General features: G+C 36.4%; 1 protein-coding gene across 3 annotated transcripts in view; it reads left to right on the top strand.

The window, feature by feature from the left end:
* Positions 1-16,114, top strand: part of LOC123560746 (uncharacterized) — a 33,359-nt gene extending 17,245 nt beyond the window's left edge. For all 3 annotated transcript variants that reach the window (XM_053553034.1, XM_053553035.1, XM_053553033.1), the window contains exons 8-11: positions 401-566; positions 2,376-2,660; positions 3,369-3,488; positions 7,039-16,114. In XM_053553034.1, coding sequence (XP_053409009.1) covers positions 401-566; positions 2,376-2,660; positions 3,369-3,488; positions 7,039-8,588 — 2,121 coding nt within the window. In that variant the 3' untranslated portion in view covers positions 8,589-16,114. The remainder of the gene's footprint in view (positions 1-400; positions 567-2,375; positions 2,661-3,368; positions 3,489-7,038) is intronic.
* Positions 16,115-20,351: the final 4,237 nt, after the last annotated feature.

Raw genomic sequence — 20,351 nt, 5'->3', positions numbered from 1 at the left:
AAACTTCGTCAGGATGTTTGTTTTTTATGTAGAATAAATTGGTAACTGGGTTACTTTGGTAAAAACCATGTTACTGAGTCAGTTATTGAAAAAACTTAGTGAATGATTTACCTGATTTACATAGAACATGGTCGAAATGTGTGTCTCTATGAAGTTGAGGCCAAAATAGATACAAGGTAACCTAAGGTTATCTGAGGGAAGAGGTAAGTCAGATGAGCAATACAAGACCCTGAATAGCCTTCAGGGCCCTTTTGTTTAGATTTATAAGTACGTGTTGTACTTGCATGCCACTGTTGATTTCCAACAGAAATACAGTTGAACAGTGGATGGATGGGGTATTTTATATACTTAATTATTGAATAATTCTGTTATGCATTATCTTCTATGTAATTTATATCAGGACAACTTCTTGAAAGCCCAGGATTTGGAGCCAAAACCAAAACGACCTAGAAAGAAGACAAAGCCCTCGGCATTGACCAGACCTCCAAAGAAGGGCAAAAAGAAGAGAAATCAAAGGAAAAGTGTCCGTCCACAGAAACCTTTACCTCCTGATTCTGAAGATCAAGGTACTCTTTCATGCTTTTTATACGCCCGTTTGAAAAACGGGACGTATTATGGGAACGCCCCTGGCGGGCGGATGGGCGGGCGGGCGGCGTCCACAGACCTTGTCCGGAGCATATCTTCTACATGCATGGAGGGATTTTGATGAAACTTGGCACAGTTGTTCACCATCATGAGACGGAGTGTCATGCGCAAAAACCAGGTCCCTAGGTCTAAGGTCAAGGTCACACTTAGAGGTTAAAGGTCAAATTCAAGAATGACTTTGTCCGGAGCATATCTTCTTCATGCATTGAGGGATTTTGATGAAAGTTGGCACAATTGTTCATCATCATGAGACGGAGTGTCATGCCCAAATACCAGGTCCCTAGGTCTAAGGTCAAGGTCACACGTAGAGGTCAAAAGATACAAGAATGAAAAATTCAAGAATGACTTTGTCCAGAGCATATTTTCTTCATGCATGGAAGGATTTTGATGTAGCTTGGCATAGTTGTTCACCATAATGAGAGGGAGTGTCATGCGCAAGAACCAGGTCCCTAGGTCTAAGGTCAAGGTCACACTTAGAGGTCAAATGATACAAGAATGAAAACTTTGTCCGGAGCATATCTTCTTCGTGCATGAAAGGACTTTGATTCACTGCTTGGCACAATTGTTCACCATCATGAGACGGAGTGTCGTGCGCAAGAACCAGGTCCCTAGGGGTTAGGTCAAGGTCACACATAGAGGTCAAGGATACAAGAATGAAAACTTTGTCCGGAGCATTTCTTCTTCATGCATTGAGGGATTTTGATACAACTTGGCACAAATGTTCACAAGCACGAGACGGAGTGTCGTGCGCATGAACCAGGTCCCTAGGTCTAAGGTCAAGGTCACACTTAGAGGCCAAAGGTCAGATACAAGAATGACATTGTCCGGAGCATTTCTTCTTCATGCATGGAGGGATTTTGATGTAACTTGGCACAATTGTACACCATCATGAGACGGAGTGTCATGCACTGGTCCCTTCTTTTGAATTACTTCCCTTTGCTGTTACTATAAATAGCTTATATTGTAACTTTTTCATTACAAGTCGTAGGGAAAAATCGAGACCACTTTTCTGTAGTACAACATGCATGTTACATCCAATTCTGAGGTGTATTTTGAGCTATGTCTACCTGGTAATGATTTTTGTATGGACTTTTTATTTTTTTTTTCTCTCTCTCTCTCTCTTTAAAGATTAACTTCCCTTAGTTGTTACTATAAATAAGTTACATTGTAACTTTTTTATAATTGACCCTAGAGAATTACCAAGACCACTTTTCTGTGGTACAACATTGATGTTACTTTCAAATTTTGGGTGTATTTTAAGGTATCTCTACCTGGTAAGGATTTTTTTTGTGGACTTAGAAAAATAAAAGAATTACAATAATTTCTAAAATGAAACATTGTAAACAACTAGAAAATTAAAATTCCATTTGCAAATACAGGTGCTAGTGTAAAGAAATTTGCTGTGACGGGCGTATATTGTGACATTCTGGCACTCTTGTTGAACTATGTTGTTACAAGTCAGTTATATTGTTTAATAATGCAGTCAGGAATAACCGTATCTGTTTGTAATGCTTGAAACATTAAATGTATGTTCTTAAGATTTTTTTACTGAACTAAGTTACCTACATTATGTCATGAAACAGTATATTATACTGGTAAGACTTTATTTAACTATTTTTAAAAACTTTCTAAATGTGATTGAATGGATGAAAAGCAAATGGAATGTTTTTGACACCAGTGTTTTTTCTAAAACATAATTATACAATCTTGATTACAAATTTCTGTTACAGAAGCCATGGAGAGTGATACTGAGGAAGTATCTTCTCAACCTCTCTCAGAAATGAATGCAGACTCAGATTCAGATAAGGGAGAATCTCAATCCTCAAGCACTGATGTAAATGAGAAACCAGTTTTACCACAGGCTGAAGTGACTGAGCCAGAACCGGTTGCCAGCAGACCATCTTCAATGGTTGTCAAGGATGGAGTGAAACCGGGCACCAGTGTTTTAAAGGAAAAGATGAAGTTAGCATCTACAGGTCAGCTGGAGGAATTGGACAATTTCACTTCATTATCAGGTAGTTGCATAGAACTTTGGTACACTTGATTTCATTTCACTGGAATATAGTTAGTTGTAGAAGTATAATGTTTGTTGAATGTTTCATAGTTCAGCTTATATAACAGTTCACTGCCTAGGGAAGGCATTAGTTCTTGTGATAATAATTGATTTTTATCCTGTAGCAAACTATCAGTGCTGGTGGAGGAAGCATTGAAATTGGTACACGGTTCATGAATTACATGTACCTAGACTTGTCTTTAATATGTTAACTAAGATGTAGTGGAAAAACCCTTGCAAACAAACTTGTATAATTTCCATTTGGACAAAAATGTAGGTGTTAAGAAGTTAGTGCAATATGTAGTTTGTATAGAGACATACATTTTCAGTATTATACAGTCAGTTTACACTGAATAATGTATTAAGAAAATGTTTCACTTGCTATGTCAAAATAATAGCTAAATTTACCTCACAGAATTTCGAAGAAATAAGCAAGCTACTTTTACTGAGGAATAGATATATTAACATCTTCATTGTATTTAAAGTATGAGAAGCACATAAAGCTGTACCTTATTCAAATATGTCATATCAGTTATACCAGTTTTAAGGAGATACAGCGTTGATACAGAAATGATTTTCATTTCCAGGTAACATTAATATATTTACAAGAAAACTATAATGTTGATGATAAATTAAGTATTTAATAATAAGAGTATCCATCATGTTTCAGAGTTGGAAAATGTGAAGATGTTTGGAGATTTAGAGACAACAGCTTCTAAGCTTCTAGAGGAGAATGACTTCCAGGAAGTGTTAAGTAGACTGCCTGATGTTGCATTTGACATATTTAATAGTAAGAATCACTTGACTTTATTAAATGATACCATTTATGTTGTGAACATACCTTATTTCAAGTAGAGGCATTTCTCTTTCATCTGTTCTGTTGGTTTACTATGAAGACTGATTTTTAGATTGTCTAAAATTTGTTTTAAGAGAAAATATTAACTGAGACTTTTTAAAAGGTAATAAATATTATTTAAAGCTAGAAAGAGCTACAGTCAAACCAGTGTAAGTGGCTGTTGTTTACAGCAGCCACATTTGTTTCCCACTTCCGCATTTCAGCTTCATATCAGGGCTTCGGAAATTTGCCGGTTTGTCGGTTTTGGACCGAGTTTTGACTTTTCAGACCGATTCGCGAAGTGAAAAAACGAAAAAAATCGGTCCCGTAAAAATGGAGAAAAGTATAAATTTCGGTCTTATATCTCAATACACGATCACCTGCCAAGTAGGAAATTGTTGGTCGCACCTTCAGATAATCAATAAACGTGTCAATCGGTCTGATTGTCACTTTGATAATCGGTCCGTATTTAGCGCGTGACGCAATCAGTGCTCGCGCGGCACATCCTTCAATGTTTGCAGACAGCCGACTGCGGTGTATTAAACATTTTTGACTGGTTTCCTAACGTTTCTGACTGGATCCTAATCATTTCGACGGGGATCCACTTCTTTTATTTAGAATCCGACGGATGGTTTATTTCAAAAGGCTATGTTTGATCACGGTAACAAAGAAATGGTCGCTGCATTTAATCAAAGAGTTATAATTGTACATTATAGGTCTTTGATTTAATGAGACATCACACGGAAAACCGATAAAAATAATTTTTATAATTACTTGATTTGAAAAAATTACATGATTCATTTGTTGCGGCTCCAGTTGAAACAAATGCAGAAAATCGTCTTTGCAACCCGACTGTACAAAAAAGAAAAAAATGGACGGGCAACCACGAATGATAAAGAAAACCGGAGTGGCACTGTTTATCAAATCGGTCTTTTAAAAAACGTTTCAAAATGAAATTTTGTTTACATCAGAAGAGAACATATAACTTTATAAAATGTAGTTGCTTATTGAAGTACAACGTAAGTGAAATGAAATATCCGTGGCCAACCCGCGTGACGTTTTGGTACTATACATGCGGGAAATTCGATCTCAGCGTTCAAATAACGTACACATTCGGTCCGCGGCAGAGTATTCTTTAAATACTGAGGCTGTTTAGCAGAAAATATGTGTCGTGTAACTCACTTTGACGCATTGTATTTTATAGAATTCCGTCAAAGAATGAGGAAACATCACAAAGTATCTGCCGTGTATACGGTATTGAAGTCACGTGCGCTGGCTTTTAGACTAGTTACGCACACGGTGTCAATGCCTGGTATTATCTCGGAAAAACATCGAAATTTAAACAAAGTAACGATCACACATAACACTGAATAACTGTCTTCAATGTATGGTAACGCGCGGTGACTGGTAACACAGTTTTAATGCATGACATGCTTATTTCTTTACCCTATCACGTTTTACAAAATATGTAATATTGGGAATGCGGTGGGTGGGGTAGCGCCGATGTCAGGATTTTCGTTTCGCCTAACTTTCGGACCGATTGAGTTAACAAAATTTCCGGAGCCCTGCTTCATATTATTACTGTTTTTGGGTCAGTAAGTGAAATTTCAAAGTCACATTGACCCTGAGACTTAAATGGTTTCACCTGAATAACTGAAGAACACTTGAGCTCACAGTTATAAACTTTTTATGCCCCCACTTTAGGGGAGGGGTGAGTGGGTGGGGGGCATATAGATTTGCCCTTGACCGAGAATGTTGTGTCGCGCCTAGCTCAAAAAGTATTTGACGTAGAGTCACCAAAGTTTACAGGAATGTTGGTCAGCATGTGCAGTTGTGCACTTGGGGTTTCGCGTCCGGATTCATTCAGTTGTGTAGGAGTTATGGCCCCTGACTTAATTAAAAATTGGTCATTTTAATGTTGTGTCGCACGTAGCTCCAAAAGTATTTGACCTAGAGTCACCAAAGTTTACAGGAATGTTGGTCAGCATGTGCAGTTGTGCACCTGGGGTTTCGCGTCCGGATTCATTCAGTTGTGTAGGAGTTATGGCCCCTGACTTAGTTAAAAATTGGTCATTTTAGTGTTGTGTGGCGCGTAGCTCCAAAAGTATTTGACCTAGAGTCACCAAAGTTTACAGGAATGTTGGTCAGCATGTGCAGTTGTGCACCTGGGGTTTCGCGTCCGGATTCATTCAGTATTGTAGCAGTTATTTCCCCTGACCTAGGAAAAAATGTGTTATTTTTTGCATTTTTTTTTAAACAGCAACATACTGTTTTCCCAAAGTTGATCTGTGTCCTTTGTCATGTAGCGGGGGTATCTGTGTCCCATGGACACATTTCTAGTTTAGAAAGATTGTCTGTGGGCCTATAGATGAAGACTATCATTAGCTTTCCTGAGCAAAGAGTGCTCAGGATGAACTGTTGTGATCACTCACTGTCCGTCATCCGTCGTTCACACTTTCCTTAAAAACAACATCTCTGAAACCGTTTGAAGGAAGTTGATGGAACTTGGCATAGATGTTTCTTGAGCAATCTTCTTCCAAGGTTGTTCAAATGGTTCTGCTTGGTTGTACATAGGGGCTGCCAAAGCTAAAAATAGAAAAATCTATAAATGACATATCCCCCTAAACTGCTTGTACGGTTTTAAAATAATTTCACATAAATGGTTCTTTTGGAAACCTCATCCAAGATTGTTCAAATTATTCTGATTTGTCAAAAAACATAGCTGGGAGCATGGTCACTTTTCCCTGTATATAGGTAGTAGAAACTTTAGAAACCTTCCTGTATGAAACTGCTGGCCTAATTTTAAAATGGTTTAATACAAATGGTACTTGTGTGACGCTCTACCAAGAGTATTCAAATTATTTCAGTTCGACAAAAACATAGCTGCTGGGGGACTTGGTCTCTTTTCCCTATATGTATATAGTGGAAACTTCAAAAATTGCATTGTCAGAATCTGCTAGCTGGAAATTAAAATGATTTTACAAGAATGTTTCTTGGGAGACCTTTTTTGAAGATTGTACAAATTATTCCGTTTCGTAAAGAACATGGCTGCAGGATGTGTGTTCACTTTCCCCTGTATGTATGTTGTGGAAATGTTAAAAATCTTCTTGTTTGATATTGTCTCTTAGTATCCTATATCATCATTCTCCAAACCTCATACCCCACCTCCTCCAATCACCCAGCACGCACGCACGCACACACACACACACACACACACACACACACACACTTTTGAAATATTCTTACACTATTTCAAAGTAATTTCATAGACATTTTCCTTGCATAATCATCTTTCGGAACTGTACAAGCTAGCTGTGTAACTTAGATGAGCGATATAGGACCATCATGGCTGTCTTGTTTCATCGGGCAATAGGGCTAAGGTCAAGGTCAAATTAATTGCCTGAAAATTAAGATTTTATGAAACATGAGCAAAGGGTAATCTCACCTTCCACATTAGTGAAAAAGAGCTTGGTCATGTATACATGTAGCACTGCTTTATTTTCAGGTAAAAGCAGTGGTCTACCAGGCACAGATGAGCTTCAGGACTTCGAGGATTCTTTGGCTTTGGCTAATAGGGAGCTGAAAATGACAAAGGACACTCAGGAGTCTGTAGTCTCCACCGCCAAACCACCACCAACCTCTAGACAGCCTGTTCAAGCACAAACACCATTAGCACAACATGTTCCTGTAGCTCCTCGGATAAGCCAGCCTCAGGCACCTGTGGCCCCTATTTTAGAGGACAGCGATGATTTTACACGACAGATAGCTGAAGAGATAATGAAGCAGAATATAGGACCTAGTATGAGTATGGGGGAATCTCTGTGTAACGGTGATGCTGAGGAAAGTATTAAAGCTATTGCTAGAAGTCTTTCCAACTCCGGTATGATGCTTGCTGCAGAAGCTAAACACAAATCTCATTCTCAGGAAGTGTTTACTTCAAACCAGTCCAGCCAAAGTCTTTCACATGCACAATCTCTACCTGTTTACAGTAATTTAGACTCAGTGTACTATCCGCCTAATGTTGCCCTTCAGAACATACAAGTGTCAAGCAGTCAGCAAGCCACTGGACTTGTGCCTACTTGTGTTATGTCTAAAACTCAAGGTCAGGTTGCCCAAGGTCAGGTTTCATATGCTGGACAAATGTCTAGTAATTTAGTCCCACAGAATGTTACAGTGACACCACAAGGTATTATCACATCTCATGTGGGATCAGCACGACTTGGTCCAGGTTCACAAACAGTTACCATTGGCAATACGACAGTTACAGGGAACCAGACTGCAGGTATAATAACACTTCCAGTCCAACAGCAGTTGACAGCACAACAGTTGTCAGCCCTTGTTCAACAGGCAACAGCACATCTTCCTCCTTTACCTCCTTATACCCCTCGCCAACAGACTTCGGCACCTGTGTCAACCACAACTCAACCCTCTCAGCCTGTGTCAGCACCAAACCCGAAACCGCTGAGCCAGGAACAGTTGATCCAACACTTAGCAAAGCAGCAGGAGCAGTTAGGAGAACAGCAGCAGCTTCTAGCTCAGCAGATCTTACAGCAGCGTCTAGCAGTACTCACTCAGCATCCTATGCCAGTGAAGGTTACACTTCCCTCTACTCAGAACCTAGGTTTTTCTACAATACTACATCAGGGACCTGTCGCTCAACTTGGTAGACTGAATCAGGGAGTTATTCATGCAATACCGAATGTTGGACAAATAGCACAAATGATCAAAACAACTTTACCTACCTCACAGAAAATAAGTGCTCCAGCAAGCTTACCTACTACAAATATAGTATGGACGTCACCCCCAAATGTGACTATTACCAGTCCTAACGGTTTACCAAGAACTGTTGCGCAGACTTTTGTTTCTGGTGCAAAAGCAACAACAACAAACCCAAAAGGTAAAGCAAGTACCCTAAATGAAACATTTATTGATTTGACAGAGTCTAATGATCCTCCACCATATGAAGCGACAATAACGTCACAAGGGAAAACACAACCTCCACCCAGCTACCCAACACAAACCAGCTCTAACACAGTTGTCACTGGAAAGTCTTGACAGTAACTGAACTATAGCTGTTCATGATTACACTTTTCTTTCAATTTTTAGCTACACTTCAAAGAATAGGTTGAGCTATTGCACTCATGTTTGTCTGTATTGAAAAAAATTGTATATACATGTAAGCTAGGTTTTTTTTAATAACCACTTCTGGGAAACATTGAAACTTCACGCACTTGTTCACTGTCTCTATTTTGCTTTCCTACAAAATTCCAACCTCTCTCCAACTGGGCAATTTTGGGTTAAGTTCTTGTATGTAAGCTGGTATACCAATATCCACTTGTGGGAATAGATTGAAACTTCACACACTTGTCCACTGTTGTGATGTGACATGCAGTACACAGATTCATGTTTTGCATTTTTACAAAGCTATGCCCCTTTCTTTACAAGCTATGCCCCTTTCTTGACTGGTTTTCATTCATTTAACTTGATTCAGTGACAAGGCTTTTGAATAGCCGAGCATTGCTGTCCTCTGACTGCTTTTGTTTTAAATATTGTTCTTTTTTAACCAGATTTAAACCAGAACTGCATTATTTATTGATGGGACCAAGTTCAATCATTTTAAAATAATATCGTAATTTTGATAAATAGAAAATTAACAGGTCTTCAGTATTATTGTTACAGTTTCTGTACAGTATAAAAGTATAAAATATTTAATTTTGGTTATATCAGGCCTTAGCAAATGGATTAAGTAGCTTTAAAAATCATTATTTTGATGGCGAACATGAATTATGGCTTTAATCAAAGATATAATTCTACCAATAAGAGAAAAGTATTGCTATACATAGTTTAACTTAAGGTTAATGTACAGACTAAGTCTTTCTGAAACAATGCATTTGATCAAAAGTTTTCTTGCAGGTCAAGAAATTTTAGTTAATATGTATCAGATACATGCAATATTAAATACAGTTTGTTCATGTTTATCATATCACTATACAAATAGAGTATCTGTTGAGTGTATTTCACGCAGTTATTTGTCACTAAAATTTAGGTCAGATTTGCACCATGGCAATGATGTTGAGTTGTATTAAGTTAACTTAAGTATTGTAATTGAGTGTTAGTATACCATTGTTGGTAATTGTTTGTAAAGAACCATTTAAAGTGAGAATGAATCCATGCCATATTTGTAAAAGTTTATTTTTCTATGTTCAAGAATTGACCTTTGTGTCCATTTAACAGACTAGTATGAATGAGCTTCTTTGATAAATGGGAAGATGATTGAAATATAGCCACAGTCTTTTTTTACTTAAGAAAGTTTGAAAGGCATCTAACATCTGTTGAAGGGTGTTGGTTTTTGAGTAAAATTCAATGGGCAAAAAGATAATTTGCTAACACTTCCACTTATGTGACTTCCAAAAAATTATTGTCCCACAAAGACAACCACACCCTGAACAAGATTTTTTATGTCACTGACTATTGCACACAAAAAAATCCTCTCCTAAAATTCTAAGAGCCTTTAAATCCAGAATGATTTGATTTTGTAGCGCACCTGGTCAGCCCATTAGGTAGAGTTCATGACTACAAAAATTAAAGTTAGTAGCTCAAGTTCTATTCTTGGATAGTTAAAAGTTCAGATTCAGCACTTGCTCATCCATTTTAAGTTTTGTTGGAAAGTTTTTTTGTTTTTGTTTTACATACAACTACTTAGTTCTGGAGAGGAATCTAAGGAGCCTTGTATAGGTCAAATTGGCTACTGTATTTCTTAATCAAAATACATACACTTTTGGGGAAAAAATGGCTTTAAAATCATATCAAACAAACTCACATTGTAGCTGTAATGTTAGAATCTGAATTCAACATTCAATTTGCTACTGTATTTTTACTAGTATGTCCTTAAATATTGTTTTTGTACACCTTTATATAATGCCAACTACTCCTGATTGTTGTCACATAGAATATCTGAACAGGGTCTATTCATAGATAATTTAGCTGTTATTATTTGGGTATTTTTAGCTCACCTGTCACAAAGTGACAAGGTGAGCTTTTGTGATCACGCAGCGTCCGTCGTCTGTTCCGTCCGTCCGTGCGTAAACTTTTGCTTGTGACCACTCTAGAGGTCACATTTTTCATGGGATCTTTATGAAAATTGGTCAGAATGTTCTTCTTGATGATATCTAGGTCAAGTTCGAAACTGGGTCACGTGCGGTCAAAAACTAGGTCAGTAGGTCTAAAAATAGAAAAACCTTGTGACCTCTCTAGAGGCCATATATTTCACAAGATCTTCATGAAAGTTGGTCAGAATGTTCACCTCGATGATATCTAGGTCAAGTTCGAAACTGGGTCACGTGGCTTCTAAAACTAGGTCAGTAGGTCAAATAATAGAAAAACCTTGTGACCTCTCTAAAGGCCATATTTTTCATGGGATCTGTATGAAAGTTGGTCTGAATGTTCATCTTGATGATATCTAGGTCAAGTTCGAAAGTGGGTCACGTGCCTTCAAAAAGTAGGTCAGTAGGTCTAAAAATAGAAAAACCTTGTGACCTCTCTAGAGGCCACACTTGTGAATGGATCTTCATAAAAATTGGTCAGAATGTTCACATTGATGATATCTAGGTCAAGTTCGAAACTGGGTCACGTGCGGTCAAAAACTAGGTCAGTAGGTCTAAAAATAGGAAAACCTTGTGACCTCTCTAGAGGCCATATATTTCATGAGATCTTCATGAAAATTGGTCAGAATGTTCACCTTGATGATATCTAGGTTAAGTTCGAAAGTGGGTCACGTGCCATAAAAAAACTAGGTCAATAGGTCAAATAATAGAAAAACCTTGTGACCTCTCTAGAGGCCATATTTTTCATGGGATCTGTATAAAAGTTGGTCTGAATGTTCATCTTGATGATATCTAGGTCAAGTTCGAAACAGGGTCATGTGCGATCAAAAACTAGGTCAGTAGTTCTAAAAATAGAAAAACCTTGTGACCTCTCTAGAGGCCATACATGTGAATGGATCTCCATAAAAATTGGTCAGAATGTTCATCTTGATGATATCTAGGTCAAGTTCGAAAGTGGGTCACGTGCCTTCAAAAAGTAGGTCAGTAGGTCAAATAATGAAAAAACGTTGTGACCTCTCTAGAGGCCATATTTTTCATGGGATCTGTATGAAAGTTGGTCTGAATGTTTATCTTGATGGTATATAGGTCAAGTTTGAAACTGGGTCAACTGTGATCAAAAACTAGGTCAGTAGGTCTTAAAATAGAAAAACCTTGTGACCTCACTAGAGGCCATACCCTTGAATGGATCTTCATGAAACTTGGTCAGAATGTTCACCTTGATGATATCTGGGTCAAGTTTGAAACTGGGTCACGTGCCTTTAAAAATGAGGTCAGTAGGTCAAATAATAAAAAAAACCTTGTGACCTCTCTAGAGGCCATACTTTTCATGGAATCTGTATGAAAGTTGGTCTGAGTGTTCATCTTGATGATATCTAGGTCAGGTTTGAAACTGGGTTAACTGCGGTCAAAGACTAGGTCAGTAGGTCTCAAATTAGAAAAATCTTTTGAGCTTTCAAGAGGCCATATTTTTCATTGGATCTTCATGAAAATTGATCTGAATGTTCACCTTGATGATATCTAGGTCAGTTTCAAAACTGGGTCACGTGCGGTCAAAAACTAGGCCAGTAGGTATAAAAATAGAAAAACCTTGTGACCTCTCTAGAGGCCATATTTTCATGAGATCTTCATGAAAATTACTGAGAATGTTCACCTTGATGATATCTAGTTATAGTTCAAACAGGGTCATGTACCTTCGAAAACTAGGTCAATAGGTCAAATAATACAAAAACCATGTGACCTCTCTAGAGACCATATTTTTCAATAGATCTTCATGAAAATTGGTCAGAATTTTTATCTTGATAATATCTAGGTCAAGTTCAAAACTGGGTCACTATGTCAAATAATAGAAAAAACGACGTCATTCTCAAAACTGGGTCATGTGGGAACAGGTGAGCGATTCAGAACCATCATGGTCCTCTTGTTGTGTCTGTTACAGTTTACTTGCTGCATGTGGTGTGCAGTTTGTGTGTTAAAGTGATACTAACAATTTGTATGTCAAATATCCTGTTATTCAGAGTGTCAGTTTTAAATTATATTTCACAACATGCTTTCTGTTACTATGCCACTAGTGTTTAGGTAGTCATAGGTGAAATGTCAGTATCACAGTGACCTTGAGATTGAAAAGATTTTACTCGATAACTAAAGATCAGTTTGGCTTACAGTCCACAACCTTCATAGGATGATTGCCTGTGGTTAGATTGCCCATTTTGTTGGGGGGTCAATAGGTCAAAGTCATGATGATCTTGATACTGAAAATGAAAATTGCTAACATGTGAGGCATGTGTTTTACAAACAGCTGTTAAATCAAATGTTGAAAATGAGGCAGTATGTAGACTTGTGCTCTTCCTGATCAACTGAAATGTATTTGTCATTGAAATGGTTTACATAATTGAAAGATATATTGGTAGAAGCTTTCAAGAAAATTGAAAATCAGATTTTTGTTAAACATCAGATATTCAGACTTCTAACTTAATAGTGTGTCTGTCATTATTATTCCTGTTTAGTGACAATTTTTTGGGTAAAATTAGCATTAGATTCAGGCCTTGAAACAAACTATCAGAAAGATTTTGTAACACATCATTATTCTGTGTTACAGATACGAGTACAGCTACCTGTATCTAATTCAGTTAATTTACTCAGGTTTTGGTACATTTATATAGTTATACCCCCACCAAACATGTTTGAGGGGGGTATATAGGAGTCAGTTTTGTCGCGTCCCGTCCCGTCGCGTCCCGAAATCTATTATCTCAGTTATTACCAAATGGATTTGATTCAAACTTAAAATACATGTTCCACCTTATCACCCACGTCATGTGACACAAGGTGCATAACTCTTGACACCAAGTTTTCATGAATTATGTCCCCTTTTACTTAGAATTTAAGGTTAATTTTGTTGTATTTTCACTATATCTCAGTTATTACTAAATGGATTTGATTCAAACTTAAAATAGATGTTCCACCTCATCACCCACATCATGTGACACAAGGTGCATAACTCTGACACCATTTTTTTTATGAATTATGCCCCTTTTTACTTAGAATTTAAAGTTGATTTTGATGTATTTTCACTATATCTCAGTTACTACTGAATGGATTTGATTCAAACTTAAAATAGATGTTCCACCACATCACCCACATCATGTGACACAAGGTGCATAACTCTGACACCCAAGTTTTCATGAATTATGTCCCCTTTTACTTAGAATTTAAGGTTAATTTTGTTGTATTTTTACTATATCTCAGTTATTACTAAATGGATTTGATTAAAACTTAAAATAGTTGTTCCACCTCATCACCCAGATGATGTGACATAAGGTGCTTAACTCTGACATAATTTTTTTTATGAATTATGTCCCCTTTTACTTTAAATTTAAGGTTGATTTTGATGTATTTTCACTATATCTCAATTATTACAAAATGGATTTGATTCAAACTTAAAATAGATGTTCCACCTCATCATCCACATCATGTGACACAAGGTGCATAACTCTGACACCAATTTTTCATGAATTATGTCCCTTTTTACTTAGAATTTAAGGTTAATTTTGATGTATTTTCACTGTATCTCAGTTACTACTGAATGGATTTGATTCAGACTTAAAATAGATGTTCCACCTCATCACCCACATCATGTGACACAAGGTGCATAACTCTGACACTAATTTTTCTTGAATTGTGTCCCCTTTTACCTAGAATTTAAGGTTAATTTTGATGTATTTTCACTATATCTCATTCTGATTGGCTTAGAGCCAAAGGGAAGTAACCTTTTTTTAACGTTTGTACTGAGTTTCTTCCACTTAAATTCCAGGAATTAGTCTATTTTTAGAAATCCTATTTTTAGATTTTCAACATTTTAGGTATTTTTCTAACTTTTTTATTATAAGTCCTATGTAAAAAGTAAAAACATTTTTCTGTGGTAACATGGGTTGGTAAGACCATTTTTTGAATTCACTTTTAGTGTATCTCGAATATTAAGAGATTTAATATATTTACTAGTATTACTAAACTAGTATTATACTAGTGTTACTTATATGTGGAAGCCCAGGATGAAGTACTCTAAAGTATTTTTAAGATTTCTTATGATTGCCATTCTTCTGTGACAAGACCGTATGGTGGGGGTATGAGTCACTCCTGTGACAGTTCTAGTTATTGTTATTTTGAAACATTGTATATATTTTCAATTATACATCTCACATTGGTTGTTTATTTTTCAAAAAATATTTATTTGTTAATGAAGAACAAAATTGCTGTATATAATTGATATGGTGTTATATTATCTGACACTTCTAACATATTTATTTAAGTTTTTTCATACTTAAAATTGATTTGTTACACTCATTACCTTGCTGCCTAAGCAAATGTAACATTTTGCTTTTAAAGATCTTAAACAATAATCTCAAATCATGTGTAAAAATAAATTACAAATTAAGTTTGTTTACTAATGGTGCTTTTACCTGTAAGTGCTGTCAGGTGTAAGATGTTCTTGTGATTGTATATTTAATAGTAATTTCAGAATTATGCATAAATAATAAACATATAATAAACTTAGAGAAATGGGGAATCTGTCTGAAGTAGTGTAAAATCCTGCAGATTTTTTCGTGTCTGGTGTTTTCTTCATGTATCTGTATTGCCTGTAAGTCATTTTTAGACCTTGCAAGCAAAGTATGAAGGAGTTACTTTTTCAAATTTTAGGTGTATTTTTTTGTGGACTTGGAAAAACAAAATATAGATTTCTTGTGGACTTATTTCCCTTTGTTAATCCCCCGCCGTGGTGGAGGGATTATAGGAATGGTCTCCGTCCGTCTTTCCGTCCGTAACAAAATCGTGTCCGGTCCATATCTCCTAAACCCCTTGAAGGATTTTCATGAAACTTGGGTCAAATGATCACCTCATCAAGACGATGTGCAGAACCCATGAGTCAGCCTTGTCGGTTCAAGGTCAAGGTCACAACTCAAGGTCAAAGGTTTGAGCCTGCCATTTTGTGTCCGCTCTGTATCTCCTAAACCCTTGGAAGGAATTTTATAAAACTTGGGTCAAATGGTCACCCCATCAAGACGATGTGCAGAACCCATGAGTCAGCCATGCCGGCTCAAGGTCAAGGTCACAACTCAAGGTCAAAGGTTTGAGCCTTCCATTTTGTGTCCGCTCTATATCTCTTAAACCCCTTGAAGGAATTTTATAAAACTTGGGTCAAATGATCACCTCATCAAGACGATGTGCAGAACCCACGAGTCAGTCATGCCGGCTCAAGGTCAAGGTCACAACTTGGGGTCAAAGGTTTGAGCCTTCCATTTTGTGTCCGCTCTATATCTCCTAAACCCCTTGAAGGATTTTCATCAAACTTGGGTCAAACGATCACCTCATCAAGGCGATGTGCAGAACTTATGAGTCAGCTATGTCGGCTCAAGGTCAAGGTCACAACTGAAGGTCAAAGGTTTGAGCCTTCCATTTCGTGTACGCTTATATCTCCTAAACCCCTTGAAGGAATTTTATAAAACTTGGGTCAAATGATTACCTCATTCAGAACGATGTGCAGAAATTATGAGTCAAACCATGCCAGCTCAAGTCAAGGTCACAACTAAGGGTCGAAGGTTTGAGCCTTCCATTTGGTGTCCACTCTGTATCTCCTTAACCCCTTGAAGGATTTTCATTAAACTTGGGTCAAATGATCACCTCATCAAGAACTCATGAATCAGCCATGTCAACTCAAGGTCAAGGTCACAACTGAAGGTCAAAGGTTTCAGCTCTGTATCTCCTAAACCCCTTGAAGGATTTTCATGAAACTTTGGTCAAATGATCACGTCATCAAGACGTTGTGCAGAATTCATGAGTCAGCTATGTCAGTTCAAGGTCAAGGTCACAGCTAAAATCAAAGGTTTACCCTTTCACTATCCATAGCATGGCTTAGCTGTTTTGCATTGTCTACAAATGTCTACCGAAACTTTTACCTGATGAAATGGATATCAGTTTGGTTACTGTCACCAACTTATCAGAATAGTTTTACTGTAACATCTACATGAGGGGCATATACTGTGACATTCTGGCACTCTTGTTTACATGTAAAATGTCCAAAAAGTGCAATTTCTTATACCTATGCATGCATTGGATTGAAACTTCACACAAGTCTGGGATCATAATACACATTGAATTAAGTTCCTCAACCATGTTTTTTATTTTGGCAAAATCATTCCCCATTTTGAACTTAAAATGCAGTTACTGGACATAGAAAATGTGGCAAAATTATTGTTTTCCATACTAGTTCTGAAACCAATGGAAATATTTTGTTGGAACTTTACTTAAAACTCTGGTTTGACACAGCAAGCTCACATGAAATTTCCACAAATGCATTTTCTTGTTCGTACAAAATGTTCTCCCTTTCTGATCAATTGTACTGAAGGTATTGAACCTATAATGACAGTCTGTAATTTCTGTGTGACTAGGTATTCTCATTAGGCAGTTTGTCTTTCTTCAGACATAAATGTATTTCAGTGGGCAAATGACTTTCTGTAAAAAAAAAAAAAAACCAACTTGAGAATGCTGAAATCACATAGGGAGAACATGTAATTTACCAGTCGTCATTATGGGTTCACAGCTTTAGTGGGAGTATTAATCATCTGTAGTGATAGCTCCAGTCTTTTCTTATTGTAAATTTTTGTGACCGAAAGGATCGTTAAGAATTATGAGATAAAGTTTAAAATGATATTGTAGTTTTGAAAGTTGTAATCATGTTGCATAGTTATCATGTTTCTATTTAATCATGTTTCATAATAGACATTATCATAATTTGTAAATGTGTTTTGAAAATTGTTCAGACAAATTGCATGTAAAGTTCTGTGGTTTTTTTTTTTCGAAGTTATTTGTAAAGTTTTAACATAGTTATTTGTGAAATTTTAATTGTATCATAATTGTCTGTGATAAGTATACTATATCCATGATGTTTAAATTTTCATCATATCTATTTAAACCATCAGCCAATTGTAAGAAATTCAGGATATTGCTCAAGTCCAAGAATTCTCCAAATAGGCAACTCATTTCAAGACATAAATTGATACTCAATCTGCCTGGCCTCCTACAATGTGTTATTTCTTTAAGGCATAGTTCTCAATGAGCCATACCCTCTTAAAAGAAATATTCAGAAATGTAACATTTCATGGGTTTCAAAATTTAATTAAAGCTTTATATTCTAGAATATAACAAGTTTAACCATTCTTGTTGTTTATGTTAAATATTTTGATCCCTTGCTTTCCAGTAATATGTTACCATAACTAAAGTATTGGGACTTCTGTATGGGGAAATGGAGCTACAGACATATCACTACCAGAAATTTACCAAAAAGACAGTGAGTATTTGGTTAAAATGGGCATAAAACCTCCCCTATACATTTGGTATTTAAGTGTGATAAAAATCAGCTGAGGGAATTTTTGTTGTATCTTTTACTCAATATTGTAAAAGCCTTGCCAATATCATTATCATTTAATCATGTTTTTAGTGTGCAGCTATTATTAAATTAAGTATTGTGATTATTCAGTAATATGTAATTGTTCACCAAAATTACTTAATATATTTGTCATGTAATATGAATGTGTACAACATGGATCATAGTTCTCTGAAAGATTGACACAAGGACAACATTACAAAAGTTCTGAGGCGGTGGCTGTCAGCTTTTAGGTTTGAATAAATACAACTGAATGATTGGCTAAGAGATTTTGGCCAGTCCTAAATGTTTTAATTGTTATAGGATGAGCATGGACGCAAAATGGCCACCTTATTCCAGTTTTATTAAACTTTATCAATGACGACGCTAAAAAATGTTAAGTTAATCACAAGAGTACTTTTGTTGGGAAATGGCCACTATTTGGTTAAAATCAAGCTTTGGCAGTCAAACCAATACAATTAACTTACTGGTAATTGGAAATACGGCAAAGGAAAACTTCTAACAATAGTTATGTTAGTTACATGGTTGATGTTTTCAGTATGAAATTATTCTGCTATTTCAAAATACAGATCTGTTTATACATAGACAATAAATGAATTCAACATAAATATTTATGATTGTTTGCAGAAAGAGAAACATATATTAGTTGTTTAAATTAGATGTTTAGTCAAATGTTTAGTGTAAAAGAAAGCCCCAGTGCAATAGGCATTCATAATAAAATAAATCTTTGAGAGACAATCTGCCTTGTTTGTGTTTTTTTTAGCAGTTTTTCTTTTGCTGTTTGGCATAACAGATAGATCCTCAACGTCTTTTACATGGCAAAGTTTTCAGTTACAGAGAACTAGTCAGAACTAGTACTGAATCCAGAAATGCTATATAGATTGACTTGCCAACATAACTGAAACACTGATGAAAAATGGTGTTAAAGCCCAAACCGTACAAGAAGCCTTTGATGGTGATACAACTTTGGTAGAGAATCATCCAAGACAGATTTATGCCAAATTATTTCAAAGACCGCCAAGATTTTTGGTGTTGGAGATGTTGTCTGAAGAGTTCTATGCCCTACCAATCACCCCTTTCAAGAGGTGGTAAATTGTTTTGCTCATTGTCAGTCTGTTGTTGATCAGTAAGAACCAAATGCTTAAAATTTCATAGGGTGATTGCATGTGGTCAGTAGGTGACCTATTAAGGGTCACTAGGTCAAGGTTACAGTGACTAAAAATGGTTTTGGCTCAATAACTAAAGAACATTTTGGCCCAATGTCCTCAAATTTCTAAGATGATTGCCTGCTGTGGCCATTTGATGACCTCTCTTGTTTTGAAAGTCAAATGTCAAACAATAAAAAAGTTACTAAAAACAAGCTATTTATAGTAACGTTAAAGGGAAGTAATTAAAAAAAAAATGATTGTAAGTTAACAAAAGGATCTGCCAAATAAATCTGTTGACATAAATGAAATTTCAGATCAGTATCTTCATTAGTTATGGAGATATACTCATTTTAATTTGAAATAAAGGGAGGTAATTTGACATAAAATCAGTCCATAGTTATCTACCCTCATTGGCTCAGTCCAACTAATGACAATAATGAAATTTCAAATAAGTCCTGTAAGTACTTACTGATATAAATCCATTTTGATTACAATCAGGGGAGTTAATCAGATTTAAAATAACTCTGGAACCTACGAATGGATCTGATTTGTCATGGAATCCAAGATTTATTGTTGTTGAAGATATTTTGGAAGTTTGTATCAAATAAAACCATAAATGAAGTCTCTATATGGCTGCAAAAGCCAAAATAGCCAATTTTGGACCTTTAAGGGGCCATAACTCTGGAACCCATGAAAGAATCTGGCCAGTTCAAGAAAGGAACCAAGATCTTGTGGTGATACAAGTTATGTGCAAGTTTGGTTAAATTCAAATCATAAATGAAGCTGCTATTGTGCAGACAAGGTCAAAATAGCTAATTCTGGCCCTTTCAGGGGCCATAACTCTGGAATCCAATATGGGATCTGGCCGGTTCGACAAAAGAACCAAGATCTTATGGTGACGCAAGTTTGATTAAATTCAAATCATAAATGAAGCTGCTATTTTGCAGACAAGGTCAAAATAGCTAATTCTGGCCCTTTCAGGGGCCATCACTCTGGAACCCATAACGGAATCTGGCCAGTTCAAGAAAGGAACCAAGATCATATGGTGATACAAGTTGTGTGCAAGTTTGGTTAAAATAAAATCATAAATGAAGCTGCTATTGTGCAGACAAGGTCAAAATAGCCAATTCTG

Source organism: Mercenaria mercenaria, chromosome 10 (assembly GCF_021730395.1).
Source record: "Mercenaria mercenaria strain notata chromosome 10, MADL_Memer_1, whole genome shotgun sequence".
In the NCBI taxonomy this organism is placed as follows: Eukaryota; Metazoa; Mollusca; class Bivalvia; order Venerida; family Veneridae; genus Mercenaria; species Mercenaria mercenaria.
The sequence above is the reverse complement of the archived record's forward strand: the minus strand, read 5'-3'. Positions and strand labels throughout refer to the sequence as shown.